Source organism: Symphodus melops (genome assembly GCF_947650265.1).
Source record: "Symphodus melops genome assembly, chromosome: 3".
NCBI classification, from domain to species: domain Eukaryota; kingdom Metazoa; phylum Chordata; class Actinopteri; order Labriformes; family Labridae; genus Symphodus; species Symphodus melops.
The window spans coordinates 22,607,720-22,627,335 of record NC_136693.1 but is presented as its reverse complement, the minus strand read 5'-3'; the positions used below and the strand labels follow the sequence as shown (position 1 = coordinate 22,627,335).

The 19,616-nt window shown below is 38.7% G+C and overlaps 1 protein-coding gene and 1 long non-coding RNA gene across 2 annotated transcripts; both read right to left on the bottom strand.

Moving 5' to 3' along the window:
• Positions 1-926: 926 nt before the first annotated feature.
• LOC306820791 (uncharacterized protein) lies at positions 927-14,626 on the bottom strand. The gene is made up of 5 exons (XM_079338748.1): positions 14,114-14,626; positions 13,837-13,998; positions 3,104-3,175; positions 2,026-2,094; positions 927-1,460 (listed from the first exon to the last, which is right to left on the bottom strand). Exons 1-5 carry the CDS (start codon positions 14,172-14,174, stop codon positions 1,225-1,227), a joined length of 600 nt encoding a protein of 199 aa, XP_079194874.1. The 5' UTR covers positions 14,175-14,626; the 3' UTR covers positions 927-1,224.
• Positions 14,627-17,092: 2,466 nt separating this feature from the next.
• On the bottom strand, positions 17,093-19,586 carry LOC306821562. Its single transcript, XR_013778812.1, has 5 exons — positions 19,563-19,586; positions 19,010-19,172; positions 18,576-18,768; positions 17,943-18,014; positions 17,093-17,202 (listed from the first exon to the last, which is right to left on the bottom strand). It is a non-coding gene; the product is annotated as an uncharacterized lncRNA (long non-coding RNA).
• Between the last annotated feature and the right edge of the window lie 30 nt (positions 19,587-19,616).

Sequence of the window (19,616 nt, the reverse complement as noted above, 5' to 3'; positions counted from 1 at the left end):
ACACACACAGGTAAAGGTGATTTAGGAGGACTATTTTTTCAATCCAGTTTTCTGCCACATTAGACAGTACCTCCTTTCCACTTGTGCTAGAAAGATGTAGTAAGTCTTTAAAAATCTTGTTTGAGCTATACAACAAGAATCTCACTTCAAAATATAAGAAAACACATTAGAACTCAAAATATAAGAACCTGACACCATGGTGTATTAAGAGGACAACGATAATGAGGTACTTAGCTCCACCCACTGTAATTAGCATGCCCAAATGTATTAACAGGACCATAGCCATATACATACACAAACATGTAAGTCCTGTGTATTAAAGGCTCAAACATGGATAAATGGAACATTAAACACACACACGTGGACTGTATGAGACAATGCCTTCACTCCAGTATTAGAGCAACAGAGTCTAGTCTAGAGTTTTCTGCTGGGTTCTTTGTCCTTCTTTTAGCTATATGCTGGGTTCTTTGTCCTTTTAGTTTTCTGCTGGGTTCTTTGTCCTTATTTTAGCTTTTTGTCTTATGTACATTTATTCTATATAAGCATATGTCTCATGTTAATATTTAGTGCACAGGTTTAATCTGGAATTATCTTTACTCTTGTGTAAAGCACTTTGAATTGCCTTGTTGTAATGTGCAATATAAATAAACTTACCTTGCCTCAGTCACATAGGGGCTGCTAAATCTTGTTTGGGGGATTGTTGTATAGAGAGGGGAGGGGGGACAGTGGGTGTGTATTGTAACTAATGTCTTTTGTCATGCCTGTCTGTATACTGCTACTGGATGCCTTGAATTTCCCTCGGGATCAATAATGTATCTATCCATCTATCTATCTATCTGGACACAGACACAGATTAAACAGACACAGGTGGACTATGTGAAAAAGTGCCTTCTCTCAAGTTTTAGAGCAACAGAATCTATACTATTTGTGACGAAAATGTAAATAAATGGCAAAATGAAATTATGTATGTTTACACGTGTCTGACTTGAGAAAAGAGTAAAACAAACATGCATTCTCAAAGAACTTTAATCCTGGTCAAGTAAGAAAACTAATACAAAGAGCTGAAAATAATAATTTAAAAAAATCCAACAATCCCAGGATCCTGGATCCAGCATCTTTGAAATTCAAATGCAATTAAAATGGACAGGGTCATGTCAGAAAAACAAAGCTTAACTTCTTAAACGTAATGTCACAACTGACAAACAGCAAAATTTCCTGAACATTTTATCTGGGATTTTCTTTTCTTTTAAAGGTCACGCCTCGATTCCTCACAAAGTCTCTGATATTCAGAATTGAGCGACCGGCCAGGGCAGGATCCTCTGCCTCCTTACATTGCTGGCATTCAATCACAGTTGCCAGTTTTGCCGTTTTGATGTGTTCGGCAAAATGCTTCATTACTGCGGCAACCTCCATGGGAGACCATGGTCTTTTTTTTGCTCTTCTAGCGCTTTCCAATGAAACTAGAAAAAAGACAAAACAAATCATCAATGAAAACAAACTCGAATAAAAACGTTTTTAAAGTGAGGAAATTTGTGTTACGTAATTTAAATACTTATTGTAACAATGTTTCTTGGCTATAAATCATGTATTTGATGGAACATCTGTTTATTCCCCTTTTAAAATGTGCATTCATAAAGAACAAGAATTAGTGGTATGCAGTGTAGAAGAATTGAGTATGTGGTTTGCAGAGATGGTTAATTTCTGCCAAAGCTAAAGAGCTTTAATTTGTCTCTTGCTTGGTAAGGTTGGTTGACTAGATGACTGAATTCTGAAGAAAAGACATTTTGGCAAATTAAAAATGTATTCATTTAAAAAACCTTCCACCTCATGCTGGTCCCTACCCTCGTTTTTCCAGTGAATGAGATCCTGCTCAGCACCTTCACACTGACTCAACCATAAGATGTTTCTCTACAGGTGCAGCATCAGCATAATTTGACTATGATCCAACTGCCATAAGAATGATCTGGAGTCATTGCATAAAATAACTTGGTGTTTAGTGACTTTTGTGTGTGTAGCAGCATTTACCAGATTGTTCATTTGTTTTCTTTTTTTTGCAGGGTTCTTTGTGGTTCCCAGCTGCACTTTCAGATTGCACTAAAAAGGAGAGAAAAAGATACAAAAAAAAACCATTGTCAACAATAAGGACTTATTTGTTGTCAGAAGGTTTCTTAAATACTGTGAAGTAGAAGATGATCCTCTATGGGGTCAAGCAACTAATGGACCATTTAAATTATACATTTAGTCTTTGTTAGGTGAAATCCACATTAACGACCTGGACTTATAGTTCACAGTGACACATATGGATGCATGCTATGTCCAGCGCAACTACAGCTTCTAGCAAAATACATGGAGCTGAATTATGCACTTAAATAAGACTCCAGTGGTGAGTGGAAAGTTGACCAGCTAATTCAGTTTCTGCAAAACGAGGTTAAGAGCAGAGAGATAGAGCACCACCACAGAGCAAACCAGGAGACAATTTACCAAATAATAAATTCTGTAGTAGATCACCACACCCTGTTCCCCTCCCTTTGAAGTGACATGGATAGACATGAAGAGCCCTTGTATGTCAAATCCAGTGGTCATTCAGCGTACTTTACGAGCTGACGCTCTGGCATTGTATTCTGAGTTAGTGTCAAATAAGATAACTGAAAACGTTCTCTTAGCCTTAGAGAGATTTGTAACCAGGCAAGGACTGTGTAATTCAGGTAATGCTGAGAAATTTGAAAGAGCAGACCAAGATCTGAAAGAGCTGAGGAGGTCACTCAAAGGACCAGAGCTTAAAGAGTTCTTCACTGACAAGGGCATCTTGACATTTAAAAAGCTGTTGTTTATCAGGGGGTGATGTGGATAAACAACAGTTCAAGATTTTTGTGTGCTTTAAATAAGCTGAAAAGTAAAGTTAAAATATGGTTTAAGTTAAAATATTTAAATTTACTACTAAAATTACTACTGTACTCTACATCCACATCACTTGAAATGAAGCTCACGTGCCTCCCAATAATCTCAATTGTTGCTGTGACAACTAAATTGAAATAAGTGAAGGAGGTCTGAATGCACTGCATTATTTCACAACCTAAAAACATTAGACAGGATGAGAGCAAACCTTGTGATAATGGTGCAGATGTGCCTGGAGGTTCCTCGACAGGTTGCCTATCCATCAGCAGTCTTGCAGAACCTTTATTCAAATGTAATATACTCCATTAAATACATACACACAAATACAAGATGAGTAGAAATATTACAGAAGGACTTTGGTTAACTTGCCATGTGCAAATAATGAGATATCTAATGTTTCTTTGCCTCGTCCACTGAAACGTTTAATTCCATGGGACTGAATTTCATTTAGCAAGTGCAGTCAGTCTGCTTTCTTTCAAACTTTTTGCAGAATAAACCAGGAAATTCAAGAATCAAATTGGCATACTAAACCCATCGCCATCTTTGCATGTGACCTCATATTAACCCACCTGTAAAATGCAAACCAACTGTGTGTGCAGTCTGTTTGCACCATAGACTGTAAAAATAATGGACGGGACAAGGTCCCTTGTGGAGTGAAGCTTTTATTTTTAGAGCTCCCCCTACTGACTGGCTGCAGTATAGGTCATAAACCCCGCCTCCTCAATGATAACAGACGGGACTTGGGTCAAACTGTTAAGTTAAAATACTCGTCACATAATTTTTTTCCAGACCTAAACTCTGCTGTGATCATTAGGGACCGAAGCACTGACCAGTGCGAAGGACCCTATTGAAACCCAAATGATTATTAGGGACCGAAGCACTGACCAGTGCGAAGGACCCTCTTGTTTTTCATATGATTATTAGGGACCGAAGCACTGACCAGTGCGAAGGACCCTATTGTTCTTCAAATGATTATTATTATTATTATTTTTTTTTTTTTCTCCGGTCCGTCTCTTTGACGCCCTTTTCACTGCCTGAACGTGAATGAAAACTCATCAAAATCTCCAACATCATCGGGTCTGGCGAAAAATTTGATATTCTCGTCATTTCATAAACATTTTTCGCAAGATGACTCAGTGGCGCCCCCTTCAAATTTTCAAAAGGGCCTCCCCATTGAGGTTTTTTCATCGTACGTGCACGAAAATTTTTATGCACATTAAGCATGCGAGATCTCACATAAAGTCCTCTTACACCCATAGTCAAAACCAAACAGGAAGTCCGCCATATTTTTTTTCAATGGCGAAAATTCGCTTTTCACAGGTTAGCTATTTGAACGAACTCCTCCAAAAGCAATTATCCGATTGCCACAATGAGAATGTCAGTGTGTTCTCGACATGTTGAAGATCTCTCGTTGTGCTCTGCACGTTATTTCCTCAAAAGGCGTGGTCATACGGACGCGTTGTTCGTCACAAACAGGAAGTAGTTTGTTTCGGGCCTTAATATAGTCATACATTCACCAAACATCACACAAATGATCCTAGTGGAAAAATAAAACTTAGACAGTTGGTATAATAAGTGGGCGTGGCTAAATGACTCAGTGGCACCCCCTTGAAATTTTCAAAAAGCCCTCCCCATTGAGGTTTTTATGGTGTACATGCATGAACTTTTTTATACTCATTTGGCATGTCAGGACCTACATAAAATCCTCTTACACCCATAGTCATAACCAATCAGGAAGTCCGCCATATTTTTTTGAATGCAACAAAAATGGCCGAAATTCACGTTTCACAGGTTAGCTATTTGAACGAACTCCTACAACAGCGTTTATCCGATCATCGTAAACTCAGTGTCAGTGTATTCTAGACATGTTGAAGATCTCTCGTTGTGCTCCGCACGTTATTTCGTTTAAGGGCGTGGCCATGGCGTACCATCAAACATTGATGTCTCGGCTCACCCCTATTTTACCTTTCTGAAAGACCTCCCCATAGAGGTTTTCTTCTCTGACATGCATGACAATTTTTTTGTATGTTAATATTGTAAGGAACTACAATAAATCCTCTTGCACACAGTCAAAACTAAACCGGAAGTCCGCCATATTTTTTTTAATGGCGAAAATTCGCGTTTCACAGGTTACCTATTTGAAAGAACTCCTATAAAAGTGTTTATCCGATTGACAAAACGTCATGGTCTGTGTGTTCTAGACATGTTGAAGATCTCTCGTTGTGCTCTGCACGTTATTTCCTCAAAGGTCGTGGTCATACGGATGCGTTGTTCGTCACAAACAGGAAGTAGTTTGTTTTGGGCCTTAATATAGGCGTAGAGTCACCAAACATCAGACACACGATCCCTGTAGAAAAATTAAACTTGTCATGTTGTTATGATAAGTGGGCGTGGCTAAATGACTCAGTGGCGCCCCCATGAAATCTTAAAAATGGCCTCCCTATAGAGGTTTCTTTGTCCTACATACATGAGATTTTTTTATGCTCATTGGGCATGTCAGAAGCTACATAAAATCCTCTTACACCCATGGTCAAAACCCAACAGGAAGTCCGCCATCTTTTTTTTGAATGGCTGAAATTCGCGGTTTACAGGTTAGCTATCTGAACGAACTCCTCCAAAAGCGTTTATCCGATCATCGCAAACTCAATCTTAGTGTGTTCTAGACATGTTGAAGATCTCTCGTTGTGCTCTGCACGTTATTTCCTCAAAGGGCATGGTCATACGGACGCATTGTTCGTCACAAACAGGAAGTAGTTTGTTACAGGCCTTAATATAGTCATACATTCATCAAACATCACACACATGATCCCAGTAGAAACACAAAACTAGACATGTTGGTATAAGAACTGGGCGTGGCTACATGACTCAGTAGCGCCCCCTTGAAATATTCCAAAATGCCTCCCCTTTGACGTTTTTTTGTCCTACATGCATGATATTTTTTGTGCACATTGGGTATGTCAGGAGCTACATAAAATCCTCTCACACCAATAGTCAAAACCCAACAGGAAGTCCGCCATATTCTTTTCAATGCAATAAAAATGGCTAAAATTCCTTTGTCACAGGTTAGCTATTTGAACGAACTCCTAAAACAGCGTTTATCCGATCATCGTAAACTCAGTGTCAGTGTATTCTAGACATGTTCAAGATCTCTCGTTGTGCTCTGCACGTTATTTCGTCAAAGGGCGTGGCCACGGCGTACCATCAAACTTTGATGTCTCCGCGCACTCCAGTTTTTTAACCTTCGATAACTGTAAGGCCTGCTGCTCGGCCTCGTGTCGCGGCTGCACTCCCGCGGTAGCACTCTCGCGGTCGCGACACGCGCCGACATGCGCGGGGTGCTTCGGTCCCTTCATCACCGCTTGCGGTTTTAATTTTTTTTCTTTTCTTTTTCGGTCCGTCAGTTTGACGCCACTTTTGACGGCTTGAACGTGAATGAAAACTCATCAAAATCTCCAATGTCATCGGGTATGGCGAAAAATGTGATATTTTTGTTGTTTCGTAAAAAAAAATCGCAAAATGACTCAGTGGCGCCCCCTTCAAATTTTCAAAAGGGCCTCCGCATTGAGGTTTTTTCATCGTACGTGCACGAAAATTTCTAGGCACATTCAGCATGCAAGATCTTACATAAAATCCTCTTACAACTATAGTCAAAACCAAACAGGAAGTCCACCATATTTCTTTTCAATGGCGAAAATTCGCGTTCCACAGGTTAGCTATTTGAACGAACTCCTCCAAAAGCAATTATCCGATTGACACAATGAGAATGTCAGTGTGTTCTCGACATGTTGAAGATCTCTCGTTGTGCTCTGCACGTTATTTCCTCAAAGGGCGTGGTCATACGGACGCGTTGTTCGTCACAAACAGGAAGTAGTTTGTAACGGGCCGTAATATAGTCATACATTCATCAAACATCACACACATGATCCCAGGGGAAAAATAAAACTAGACTTTTTGGCATAAAAAGTGGGCGTGGCTAAATGACTCAGTGGCGCCCCCTTGAAATTTTCAAAAAGGCCTCCCTTTAGAGGTTTTTTTGGCCTACGTGCATGAAATTTTTTATGCTCATTAGTCATATCAGGAGCTACATAAAAGCCTCTTGTGCCCATAGTCATAACCAAACAGGAAGTCCGCCATATTTTTTTTAATGCAAGAAAAATGGCTGAAATTCCTTTTTCACAGGTTAGCTATTTGAACGAACTCCTACAACAGCGTTTATCCGATCATCGCGAACTCAGTGTCAGTGTGTTCTAGACATGTTGAAGATCTCTCGTTGTGCTCTGCACGTTATTTCCTCAAAGGGCGTGGTCATACGGACGCGTTGTTCGTCACAAACAGGAAGTAGTTTGTAAGAGGCCTTAATATAGTCATACATTCATCAAACATCACACACATGATCCCAGGGGAAAAATAAAACTAGACTTTTTGGCATAAAAAGTGGGCGTGGCTAAATGACTCAGTGCGCCCCCTTGAAATTTTCAAAAAGGCCTCCCTTTAGAAGTTTTTTTGGCCTACGTGCATGAAATTTTTTATGCTCATTAGTCATATCAGGAGCTACATAAAAGCCTCTTGCGCCCATAGTCATAACCAAACAGGAAGTCCGCCATATTTTTTTTAATGCAAGAAAAATGGCTGAAATTCCTTTTTCACAGGTTAGCTATTTGAACGAACTCCTACAACAGCGTTTATCCGATCATCGCGAACTCAGTGTCAGTGTGTTCTGGACATGTTGAAGATCTCTCGTTGTGCTCCGCACGTTATTTCATCAAAGGCGTGGCCACGGCGTACCATCAAACTTTGATGTCTCGGCACACTCCAATTTTTTAACCTTTGATGACTGTAAGGCCTGCTGCTTGGCCACTTGCCGCGGCTGCACTCCCGCGGTCGCACTGTCGCGCGACACACGCCGACATGCGTGGGGTGCTTCGGTCCCTTCATCACCGCTTGCGGTTTTAATTAGATATTATCACCCTACATGGTGTTCAAGTGCTCATTTTTCTGTGAAGTTTGTTTTAAATAAGTTATTTGAGGTTAAAAAACGGGATTTGACGTCATACATGGCGATGATTGACAGCCGCGGATCTTGCGTAGAGCTCTTGGTAAATAAGCAGTTACGTCGTGAAATGGATCAGAGACACCACAGAGCTTTTCTGTTCAGTCTTTTCGTCTTTTTTGAGCTGGTGAAAGCTGTTTTTTCTGCAGTAAACTAATGTCACGGACCTGTGGACTCTAAGGCATCTTTGCAGTTTTTTCGGTAAGTAATAAAGTGTGATTTATCTGTCATAGCTTAAAGTGCTATGAGCGAGCTTATATATTAGCAGTCTAAGCTAGTTTACTTATCAGGTATGATTTATCTTTTTATTTTACTTTTTAATATGAGCAAACCTAATAACTGACATGATATGTTTCTTGATATTGTTATATCGTTTTTGTGAGTGAAATTGTATTTAAAACCAAAACATTGTAATTAAAATCAGCTCATAGATGCCGTTCATTGACTGTACAGTTATGTTTCAGTAAATAATAAATAGGTCTGGTAAGGTTTTTAAAAAAGTATCAAGGACAAAAACAAAGTTAAATACTATAAATCTGTATAATTACTGATGTGTACATGTTTACAGTCTGTGTAAAGAGTGTGTTGTACAGACATTAACATGTCACCATGCAGCCTGATATTTATAATACTGTATAATGAGGTAGAATATTTCTCTAGATATCAGGATAAAACTAAAGTAAGCTCTGATCTAATAAAACTCCTGTCTGATTTAAGAGACTAACAGAAACGTGAACACAAACAACAATCAGCGGTGGTGTAATATAATATTAACCGAGCATCATGCTGCTTAAATCTGCCAAATATTCAGCATGAGCTTACACACACACATTACCAATCCAATAATCACAAGTTGATCATGTTGTACATTTAATAACGCTTATTAATAAATTGTGTTATAACTTGACAAAACCTGACACAGACTACAAAAACCGGCTGCTTGTTATAGTGGTTAGGAAACATACAGGCTCAATAAAAGAAGGCATAAAGATCACGTTTCTCCCAAAATTATATATTAATGTTTTTTATTGTGCTTCTATAATCATTAATGAAGATTTTATGTCTTTTAATAGGTATTTCCCTGTTTTCACCAACATATTATACATTAAACTGAGGATTTCCCCTCTCTCTCTCTCTTCCAGCTCGTCCTCGGAGGATTGCAGGACCTGACCACTGCTTCTCTTACCAGGGCGTTTGTCTGATCTTACACTGGACGGCGGTCTGATGTGAAACAGTGGCCCGAGTGTCGCGCCTGAGCCACAGAGGACGCAGCTCGCACGTCCTGAGCAATGTTTGACTATTCATTCAAAAGATGAACGGAAGAAAACAGAGGCTGTTTAATACTGAGGTTTTTCTTATAAGCCACATTTGCTTTTTGTTATTTTTAGATTAATCTACTTTAACTTTAAAATACTGTGCATTCATTTGCCTCTGTCAAACCTGTATAACCCACAAAAAAATACTACCTCCATCTAACTGAACAATCAAGTGAAAGAAAGTAGCTTAAAATACCACACTATGTTTTTAAGCACAATCTGTATTTGTTAAAGTTACAAGACTTGTGTTACATTTCATGTGATTGAATAAAATATAATAATGTAATTGCCTTCTCAGTCCGTGTCTTTATCATACCACTCTACTGTCTTTATGTGCATGCTGTCTTTAACACTAACCTGCATTAAATGTTCAGCACTCGAGTGTTCAAGTACTTTTAAAGCTATTTGTTTCCCAGCTGTGACTTCTGTCATTGCCCTACAAGAACATGAGACATTCTATGTTTTTACAGCTTCAAACAGGAGAGAAAAGGTTTAAATCAATGAATACTTTATTTGATTCATAACACATAGTCTGAACGGTGGTTCAGTTATAAAAGTGAGGAGGTTACTGGTTTGAATCCCTGTCTGACAGGAGTCTCTCTGTGAGGAGTTTGCATGCTCTCTTCCTTCCACAGTCCAAAGGTGTTCACCGAGAGGAGAACAAAGTAAGGGAGACCATCAGGTGAGCTGGCAGGGGTATCTGTATCAGCCTCCTTTCTTCTTCCTTGTGTTTAAAATGAGGATATTAAAAAACAATGACATAAACATCTTAGACAAGGAAAAGAACCAGAGAAAAGGTCCATACAAACAGAAACCTTAATGAAACAGATTCATTTACCAACTCCACAGTAATGCACAGAAACACATTTACTCTCACATATACTCAATTTGTGTAAATGTACATAGCACTGAAGTAACTACTGACAGCAGATATAACTTTAGTACTATGTGCACCACTACTTTCTATCATATAACATATTTTCACCAGCATATGTTAGATCTGCACACAGCTTATGTTGCTAACTTAGCTTAAAATAGTTCGTTTTTTGCCAAAAATAAAAGGTTTAATAACCCACAGAGTTAAAGTAGATAGATAGATAGATAGATAGATAGATAGATAGATAGATAGATACTGTAGATCCTGAGGGAAATTCAAGGCATCCAGTAGCAGTATACAAGACATACAGGACACGAAAAAACGTTTAAATTCAATAATTAATATAAAAAGTGTGATTTTCTTAATTTCTGAATGAACTACGTTTAGATATTTGACTTGAAATATATGGCGGTTTTGTACTCACCTCTATGATCGGCAGATGAATTTCTCTCCATAAAGATTCTTAAGTTCTTGGCGTAGCTGGGCTGCGTAAGCTATCAGAGCGATACGCAAAGTGGGCGGGGCGTGTTGCCAGGGCTCCTCCCGCCGGACCCTACTGCGCAGACTCTGGTTGCAAAATTCCAAGATGACAGCGCCCATGAGGGCCGTAAAAAAGCTTCACGAACGTAGAACGGAAACAGCTACAGTCCACACCCACAGGTTTGCACAAACAGTCAATTGCAGATCAGGGGCCTGTACTAAGAAGCGAGTTCAACATATCCAGGGTCTCTTTGGGTTATCTGGCTTCACTAACTCTGACATCAGAGATCGTGATCATGAGTCCTACGATGCCAGTTATCAACCTGATCCGTCAACCCAGGGTTGCCAAGAGCGTGTTCACGTAAAAGGGGCGGAGTTAGCGTCATTTAACCTATCACAATCATCACCGCGTCTGTTGTCAGCAGATCATATCTACAAACATATTTACAAAAACTGCCACCTATATTAACAATATAAATACGTTAAGACAAACAGCCTCCCAAGAGACACAGCTGCAGGAACAAATGCAGGAAGGACAAAAAAAAAGGGAAATAAAAACACACCCATTGTTAGTTCACCTTAGAACTGACTACCGTATTTTCCGCACTATAAAAGCCTTTAATTTTCTCAAAAAAAAACAGTGCGCTTTATAATCCGGAGCACCTTTTATATGGATTACGGTAATTCTGGTTGTAATGACTACCGTAGTAAGGAGCGTCGTGGAGTAACACACACGTGATTCACCATAACATTACAGTGTGTGTTTATAAAGACCCTAAAATGGCACCAAGAAACGCGCTTACGACGCGGACTTCAAACTCAAAGCTATCAGTCATGACATCAGATTGTGTTTTTTTAAGTGTTACAACAGAACAAGGCTGGGAGTCAATGTGAATACGGTACGCTCATTAACATTTGAACAATGTTTATTGTGAATGTGTTTAATAAAGTTTGACTGATTTATTTGTTTTGCTTAATGCGCCTTATAGTCCGGTGCGCTTTATAGATAAAAAAAGTTTGAAAATAGACCATTCATTTACAGTGCCCCTTATAATCCAGTGCGCCCTATAGTGCGGAAAATACGGTATAATAATTCCTGTTTCTGCTCTGAAACACTACTCTTTAAAGTGGAGAGGAGAAAAGGTTTTAAAAGTTATATTTAAACTGCAGCTCTGACCATCACAAACAGAGCAGCATGGAGAAATTAAACTTTAATGAAAACACAAAGCCACAAGAAAATATTTGTAATTGTTCATCTTCAACTCAAATATTTTCAGTCTCTGTTAAAGCATATCAGTGAAACATAATCATTAACTAAACGGACGATAGTCTAATGTAAAATCATGCGGGACACATGAAGTGTCCTCCCTCCTCTCCATCAGCTCCGGGAGCTCAATGATCTAAAGATCTAATTGGTCAGTGGGCGGAGCTTCTCACAGTTTGATCTCTTATCTCCAACATAACCTGCTCCGGAGCAGGTCAGGTGTTCAGCATCAGTTACCGTGGTGATATACCCAGGTAAAAAGTAATCGACCCTCGTAGGATTGAAAACCCAGGGTTAACCCTGAAGTTACCTCGCTAAGCTCAAATACTGCTTCGTAGTGAGATCTAAGTCTAGCAGGCCCTTACTGTTTTCTTGTATTTTAGATAACATTAAAGAGCATATTGCAGGTTAAATTTTTTTGTAAATTAACACTTCACATTGTCTGATAATGGTTACAGAAAAAGTACATTATTTTTATCACATTATGTTCGTCAACACTAAAGGGCTCTAATCTAAGAGGAGAAAGTAGCTATCTTTAGCATAGATGTTTAGAGCAAACTTTTTTTTCTTCTTTCAACAACGCGTCATATGACGTTACATAAGGGAGTCGCACTCTGTCACTCTGTTTTGATCAGCTTTATGTGTACGTGCATGAATGAATGAATGAATGAATGAAGATTTTGTTGCCCCTGGGGGGGGGGATTTGTCTTGCACCGAGAGCAAAAAATACTATACAAACAAACATTCAGGCATGTTCGATTATAGTTTGGAATTTGAGCGGCACACATTCGGGCACATAGTGTACGTGTGTTTTGGATGAATTATTCCCACAACCTCAGAAACGATCAAACAGACACGTTGAATATTTCGGCATCAGGCCCAAAAGAGTCTCCTTATTAATGATTTAAATCTCTGGGTGTTCAACATAAAACAGGCTATACACAGACAAGCATTTACCGTAATGATTTGATCTGCTGGAATCCTGTTATATTCTCTAGTTTGCACGTAATGGACACCAAACAGTCTGTATTAATATATGTAGTCATACGATTTATTATAAATCTAACTCTCTTGCAAGCGAGCTGAGTGTATGCAATGGGGAAAAAATGAAACGTGCAGTTTGGTGAAAGAAACATGCTTTACATCTGTCAGTCCTCTATCCCATTAAAACTTTTACACTTTTTATGTACACTTTTACGAATATGATTACAAACTTTACATATGCTGATGTGAACACAGCACTAGCCCATATATGGCGAGCTGACACCTGTCACTCAGCAGGACGCCTGCTCCGGGTCTCTCCTCACACCACAGCTTCTCTCCTGAGGCCGTTATTCCTCTAATCCTGCCTGTTTCTGCTCTCTATCACATCTAACAGGTTCAGAATAATAAGCCAGCGGACCATTATATGTAAAGGAATACATGTTTTCGTCCTCTTTATTGACGGGAGTGACACTCGGATCCATGATTTTCCATGTTAAACAGTTGGGGATTCAGCGGGACTCCCTTATGTTATATTCACAGCCGAATGTGGAAGTAAAGAGCAAAGACTAAAACGTCTCCAGGAGACCCTGTGGGTTATTAATTTCTGAATGTCTTTCAAAATAGTCTTGTTAATGTATTTTCCTATGATTAGTTAACTTTTGTCTTCAACCTGCAATATGCTCATTAACATTTCCTCAATTTGTGTCTGAAATACAAGAAAACAGTAAGAGATTACTCAGTTACTTACTTGCAAGTGAAATTACAATTGGTTAGGGATACATCATAGCAAGTACTTAAGATTACTTAAGAAGTTAAAAGTCTAACCATCTGGTGACAAATACATGCCTGGTGCTTCCTCAACAGGTTTCGTCATTCTTTTCATTTCTGTGGAATTTGTAATAAAATTAATCGTGTGATTTCATGAAACAATATTGAATGATTTTTTTTTTCAAAATCACCCTTTACTTACCAGTCTGTGAATATATGAGATTTCCTTCATCGACCCCTCTCTCAACATCAAATCCCGTCTCAGCATCGACCCCTCTCTCAGCATCGACCCCTCTCTCAGTATCGACGCCCATCTCAGCATCAACCTCACTGTCTTCACTTGAATCGGTCAACTGTAGGTTATCTAAGAAAAGAAATGGCATTACCTTGATGAATAATGAGATTCAAATGCTATAGATTGCCTACATATGTCTGCTCCATTTTAGGAACAGTGGCATATATGCCAATAATGGCATTACCTTCAATTTCAATCTCCTCTAGTGTTTTGCCTTGAAGGTTTTTGAGAGAGCCTTTCTCCATTGCAATCAGGAGTTTAGAAATTTTCGCCAGCTGGGTAGTTGCCTCTGGCAGTCTGTAATACTCCCGATGAACGCGTATATTGTGGCCAAGGAAGTCCGCAACCTGGTCTAACTCATGATCCTTCAGGTTCAAGATCTGAGACAAAATTTTGCGTAGCTGTGTTGACCTCAGGAACTCAGGGTTTTCAGCCCCACATTCACTTGCATAGAGCCTTAAACAGTCCTATCCTCTGTAGGGAGTCAGACAATGAGGTCTGGCAAACAGAAACTGGTTTTCTGCCAGAACACCACAGTCTTTTCGTTTCTCTATTAAGACTGTTATGGCTTTCACCATGTCTGGTGGCAGTAACACTGCCACTTTACGGCCCCTTTTACCCCTCAACTCAACACGGCTGAAGTGTTCACAAAGGTGCAGTTCAAATGGTGTCAGTCCAACTGCGACATCCTTGTGCAGGGCACATTCAGCGTCATCTTTGAAATTTCTCCACTTCTTCTCCTGTTAAAAAGAATTACATTTGCCATGGTGGCTTTACTAAGTTCACTATATGATTTTGTTGAACTGTGGTCTTCCAAGTTCTTCGATGCTTGTTCGGTAGTCTTCTCCAAATATCTATGAAGACGCTGAACATCCTCCGTGAAAGGAAGAGTGGAAGGCTTGTTGAAGTGGCGCTCATTCAGTGTAGTTTAAGCGGTGTGGGAGATGAGTTCAGACCACTTTGTAGAATAGAGGGTTTTGAAACACTGTGTTGACTTAATCAGGTTGCTGTCTTGTGCCATTAGTGCTCTGCAATGTAAAATGTCACTGACTTTCTGCAGTGAGTGACCCAACTTTAATGCAAGACTTGGAGTGCGGTAGCAGTGCTTTTCATCATTGTAACCAGACACTTTCTTCACAGCTTTGATCACCACATCAAAATTTACAGGTCTCACAGCATCCTCAAGAGTAAGTATTGAGAATTCCTTGCGAAGTGTAAGCAGTAGTCTTCCACTTTCTCTGAGTGTCTGGCGAATATAGTCAAATTTAGTGGGATGCTGTCCATGTTTATTAAAAAATGACCGGGCCAGCTGAAGAATAGAGAAGTCACTTCGCACAGTAGCAGTAATCATCTCTCATGGTGGCTAAAATCTTCCAAACACCTGGGGATATTTGCTGACATAGAGCAACTCATTCATAGAGGCCAAAGACAAGACTCTTGTTCTTCCAATCTCTGAAACTGCTTTAGAAGAACACTTCCTAACATGTCGCAACAGATCTCTTTTAATATATAGTGCCTGGCAGTACATGCCGTGAATATGGTCTTTTGCATTGTATTTTGTCTTTGCGGTGCGTCTTATTTTTAGGGTTCCAACTCCACTGGCTAAGACCTCTGAATTATGCTTGTGGTTTCCCTTGTTGCGTAGCTTTATAAGCATTTTCTCACGCTGTTTGGACTTTCTGGGAAGAAAAACTTGAGCAACATCTGCATGTGTTTTCTCGTGAATTTTTAGGTGACGTGTAAACTTTGTCTGTAGTTTTCCACAAATGACGCAGTAGGTTCTATTTCTAAGAAAGGTGGGAGTGGTTGTGACCTTTTCAGCACCAGCATCAGTGCTATCAACTATTACGCCTTCAGCATCAGCATCTCCTGTTTCGGCAGTGACTCCTGAAACTTCAAGCTGACTTGCGCTGATCACATCTTCTGATAATGGTTCTGCAGCTTCAGAAACAGTCTCTCTCTCTCTTCCTCTACAAATCTTTCTTTGTGGTGTCTTCTCTTATGTGAAGCAGACTTGCTGGTGGACACCTCATAGTTCTGTAATTCTGAATGTCTGCGATGGATTTTAAAGGCTCCTCTATGCTGTCCCATGAACTGTTTGAATCAGCTGCGGAATCAGGCACATACTCCTCTTCTGAGGATGCCACCTCACTTGAACTTTGTTCTTTACAGACCTAATAATGATCAAAGAAATACAATTATATTTTGTGTACTTGGACAGCATTTCACTGAGAATAATTCTACTTAAACACTTACCTCTTTCAGAGGTTCAGTGATCACATTGTGCTTTACATAACTGTTGTGCCAGGACCCGTAGCAAACTAGACAGAGAAAATTAAGAATTAATAAAGGCAGAGAGTTAATAATGTCATGGTAAGTACTGTAAATTCCGGACTATTGAGCGCACCTGGATATAAGCCGCGCCGGCTAAAAATAAGTAAATAAATGCATTTGTACATATATAAGCCGCACTTGATTATAAGCCGCAGGTGTCCACGTTGTAACAAAGCTATTTACACAGAAAGACGTGACACAAAAACTTCTTTTTTTTAACATTTAATTAAATACGTAGGCTACTGGTAACATCCACAAATACAAAGCCTACTGGAAATCCTTTATCGAACAGTGTCTGTAACACGGCTGATGAAAAAGATTACCGTAATATATTTCACAAGAAAAAGTCCATCCATTCACTGCCTCAGTATGACTTCATTACTCACTTCCTCATCTCTTTTTTCGTTGTCGCTGTCAGTGTCAACTTCACGTGCAGCAGCTGTATTAGCTTCTTTGACAGCCAGGTCGATCACCTTTAACTTGAAAGCTGCATCATATGCATTTCTCCATGTGTTTTCCATGATGAGGGTGCATGCATGAAGTGCAAAATGACTGATATTAAGATCTAACGTGACGAGGTCAAATGTTTTTGCGGCAGAAGCTCATTGTCCCCCATAAAAAATCCATAAATAAGCTGCATCCTTGTAAAAGCCGCAGTGTTCATAATGTGACAAAAAAGTAGCGGCTTATAGTCCGGAATTTACGGTACTTAAAAACTAAGTGCAGCTGCAAATGGCTCATCTCGAACATATAGCAAAGTTACACATGGAACTGTTTTTAGAAAGTGTTCCTGTGGCATCATGTTTAAAAGATATGTTGTTTCAAAAAATTACCTTGACACCTCACACCTGACCATTTCAGAGGTGCAAAGGGTCCTCCACATACAAGACATTTTTCTAAACTTGACATTTCTTCAGGCATTAGTTCAGGATCACAGTCCTGTAGACCAAAGGTGAAATCAAAAGATAAGAATTTGATCATAACTGACATTTGTGTGGTGTAGAATATCAAAACCAATGAATTGTTTGTATTCTGTTCATCTTTGTTAATGAGTAAGACATGAAAAATACATTATTCCTGTTTTGAAACTCTTAAATCTAGATTTCAGACTTTCTACAATTTATAATTCAGAGGAAAAAATATACGTGTATAGAAAACCACAGCCTGTTCTTCAACAGTACAAATGATGACAAATGTTAAAAAACAAACAAAAAACCCACAAAGCTACACTCAAAAGGGACTAATATAAAGGTAATTTATACAGTCCGGTATATACAGAGGACTATAGTGTGGTGGATTCAACAGGTCAATTCTGTGTAGTGAATAGCATGTTAAAGTGAATAATTTAAAGTGACATTGATCAAAAGGTTAAGTAAAAGTATATACAGTGATAAGTATAATAAATATAGTGCAGTTTGACAAGAGAATATAGTTATGAGAATATAGGAGTATAATGTAATAAAGTAATGTATAGTATAGATATAATATAATAAAGGTAACACAATAACATTGTAATAATAATATTGTATACTATATACTGTATACAAAGAGAATATATATAAATGTAGACTAGCCTGATGGCTGTACAACAGCATATTACGCATCATTTAACCATGTTACTTAACATCATTTTCATGAGTTCAGACTTCTACTGTAAAGATATTGGAGATCAAAATTACCTCTGGCATGATGACTGCTAAGGAACCGCTGGCTTCCATGTCAGCAGCCTGACACGACACCTCTTTGGAAATCTGAAATGGAAAGAATAATCACTGAATATGAGTTTGTTTCTAATGTACAAAACTAACCGACCTACTAAACTCTGAACCTGACATGCTGAGGATTACACAGGACCTGTGTATCTATTATTCTAAATGTAACTTTAATCTTCCAATGTACTAAACTAACAGACCTCCTATAGTCTGAACCTGACAGGTGAGGATTACACAGGACCTGTGTGTATGTATGATTCTAAATGTAACTTTAATCTTCCAATGTACTAAACTAACAGACCTCCTAGAGTTTGAACCTGACATGGTGAGGATTACACAGGACCTGTGTGTCTGTATGATTCTAAATGTAACTTTAATCTTCCAATGTGCTAAACTAAAAGACCTCCTAAAGTCTGAACCTGACATGGTGAGGATTACACAGGACCTGTATGTCTGTATGGTTCTAAATGTAACTTTCATCCTACTTTATATTCATAAATATAATGTCCACAGAAATCTATTGTCATAGTTTCTAACATTTTGAATAGGATTGAACAAAAACAAATCTGCTCTCATTAGCACTCTGCTATTTCTGAATACCTGTCTTCTCCATGGCCACTTGAAATCACCGTAATTGTAAGTGATTTCTTCCCCTGGAGCAATATCTCTAAGTGCAAATAAACACAGATGGGGTCTTCCATCCACTGTTGTAACTTTCATTTTGCTGTTTGGCTTCTTTTCCTCATCATTGACCAGCCTCCCTAATGATCCGTCCTCTCTGGCAGCATCTACACTAAAATATCAAGTTTAACATAACATTTATACCTTGTACTGTAAGGGAAGCATTGAACATATTAATGTCAGCATGTCGGAAAATATCCCTCCAACAATTCAAAATATTCATCAAACAGTAAAAATGTCAATACTTGGCACCGTATTTCATGATTTAAACTACTTTAACTGACAAGGCAGGCAAAGTTTGCATCTCTGTGTTCATACACATTTAGAAAATACACTTGAAGACAGATACATACCATAACTTCTGTCCGTTGAACTTGAAATCAAACATGAAAACCTTCAGTGCGTCATGGTAGACTTTTACTCTGTTTTCTTGTTCTTTTTTGGTAATGACTTCCCCTCTGTACTCGACAAGGAAATCTCTTCTTTCAAAGGACTGGCAGCTAAACACACCCCGACCTAAAGACACACATGATAAGCAAAGGGGAGTAATAAACTTTAAACAACGTAGAGCTGTCAAATAGTGGCAATTGAAATTAACTTTTTTTAATCAATTAATTTAATATGATGTATTTGTGGTTATTTCTCGTTATTTCTGTGTTTTTTTGTCAAATGATTGATGGAAGTTTTTCTTCTCTTCCAAATTATTTTTCTGGATTAAGCCACAACGTTTTCTATTAAATAATGTATCTAGCTAGATATACAATTAAATGTCCTTCTTAACAGCTTCTATTTTGAGTACCGGTAGCTGCTTTGGGATCAATGATATGTTCTATGATAATGATCATAGAACATAATCTATTTTCCTAAAGTGCAGATTAAATAAAAAGAAACATGTAATATAATCACCTCTAAATGCATCAATATATTTGATTTTTTTAATTTATTTTTTTATTTTATTAG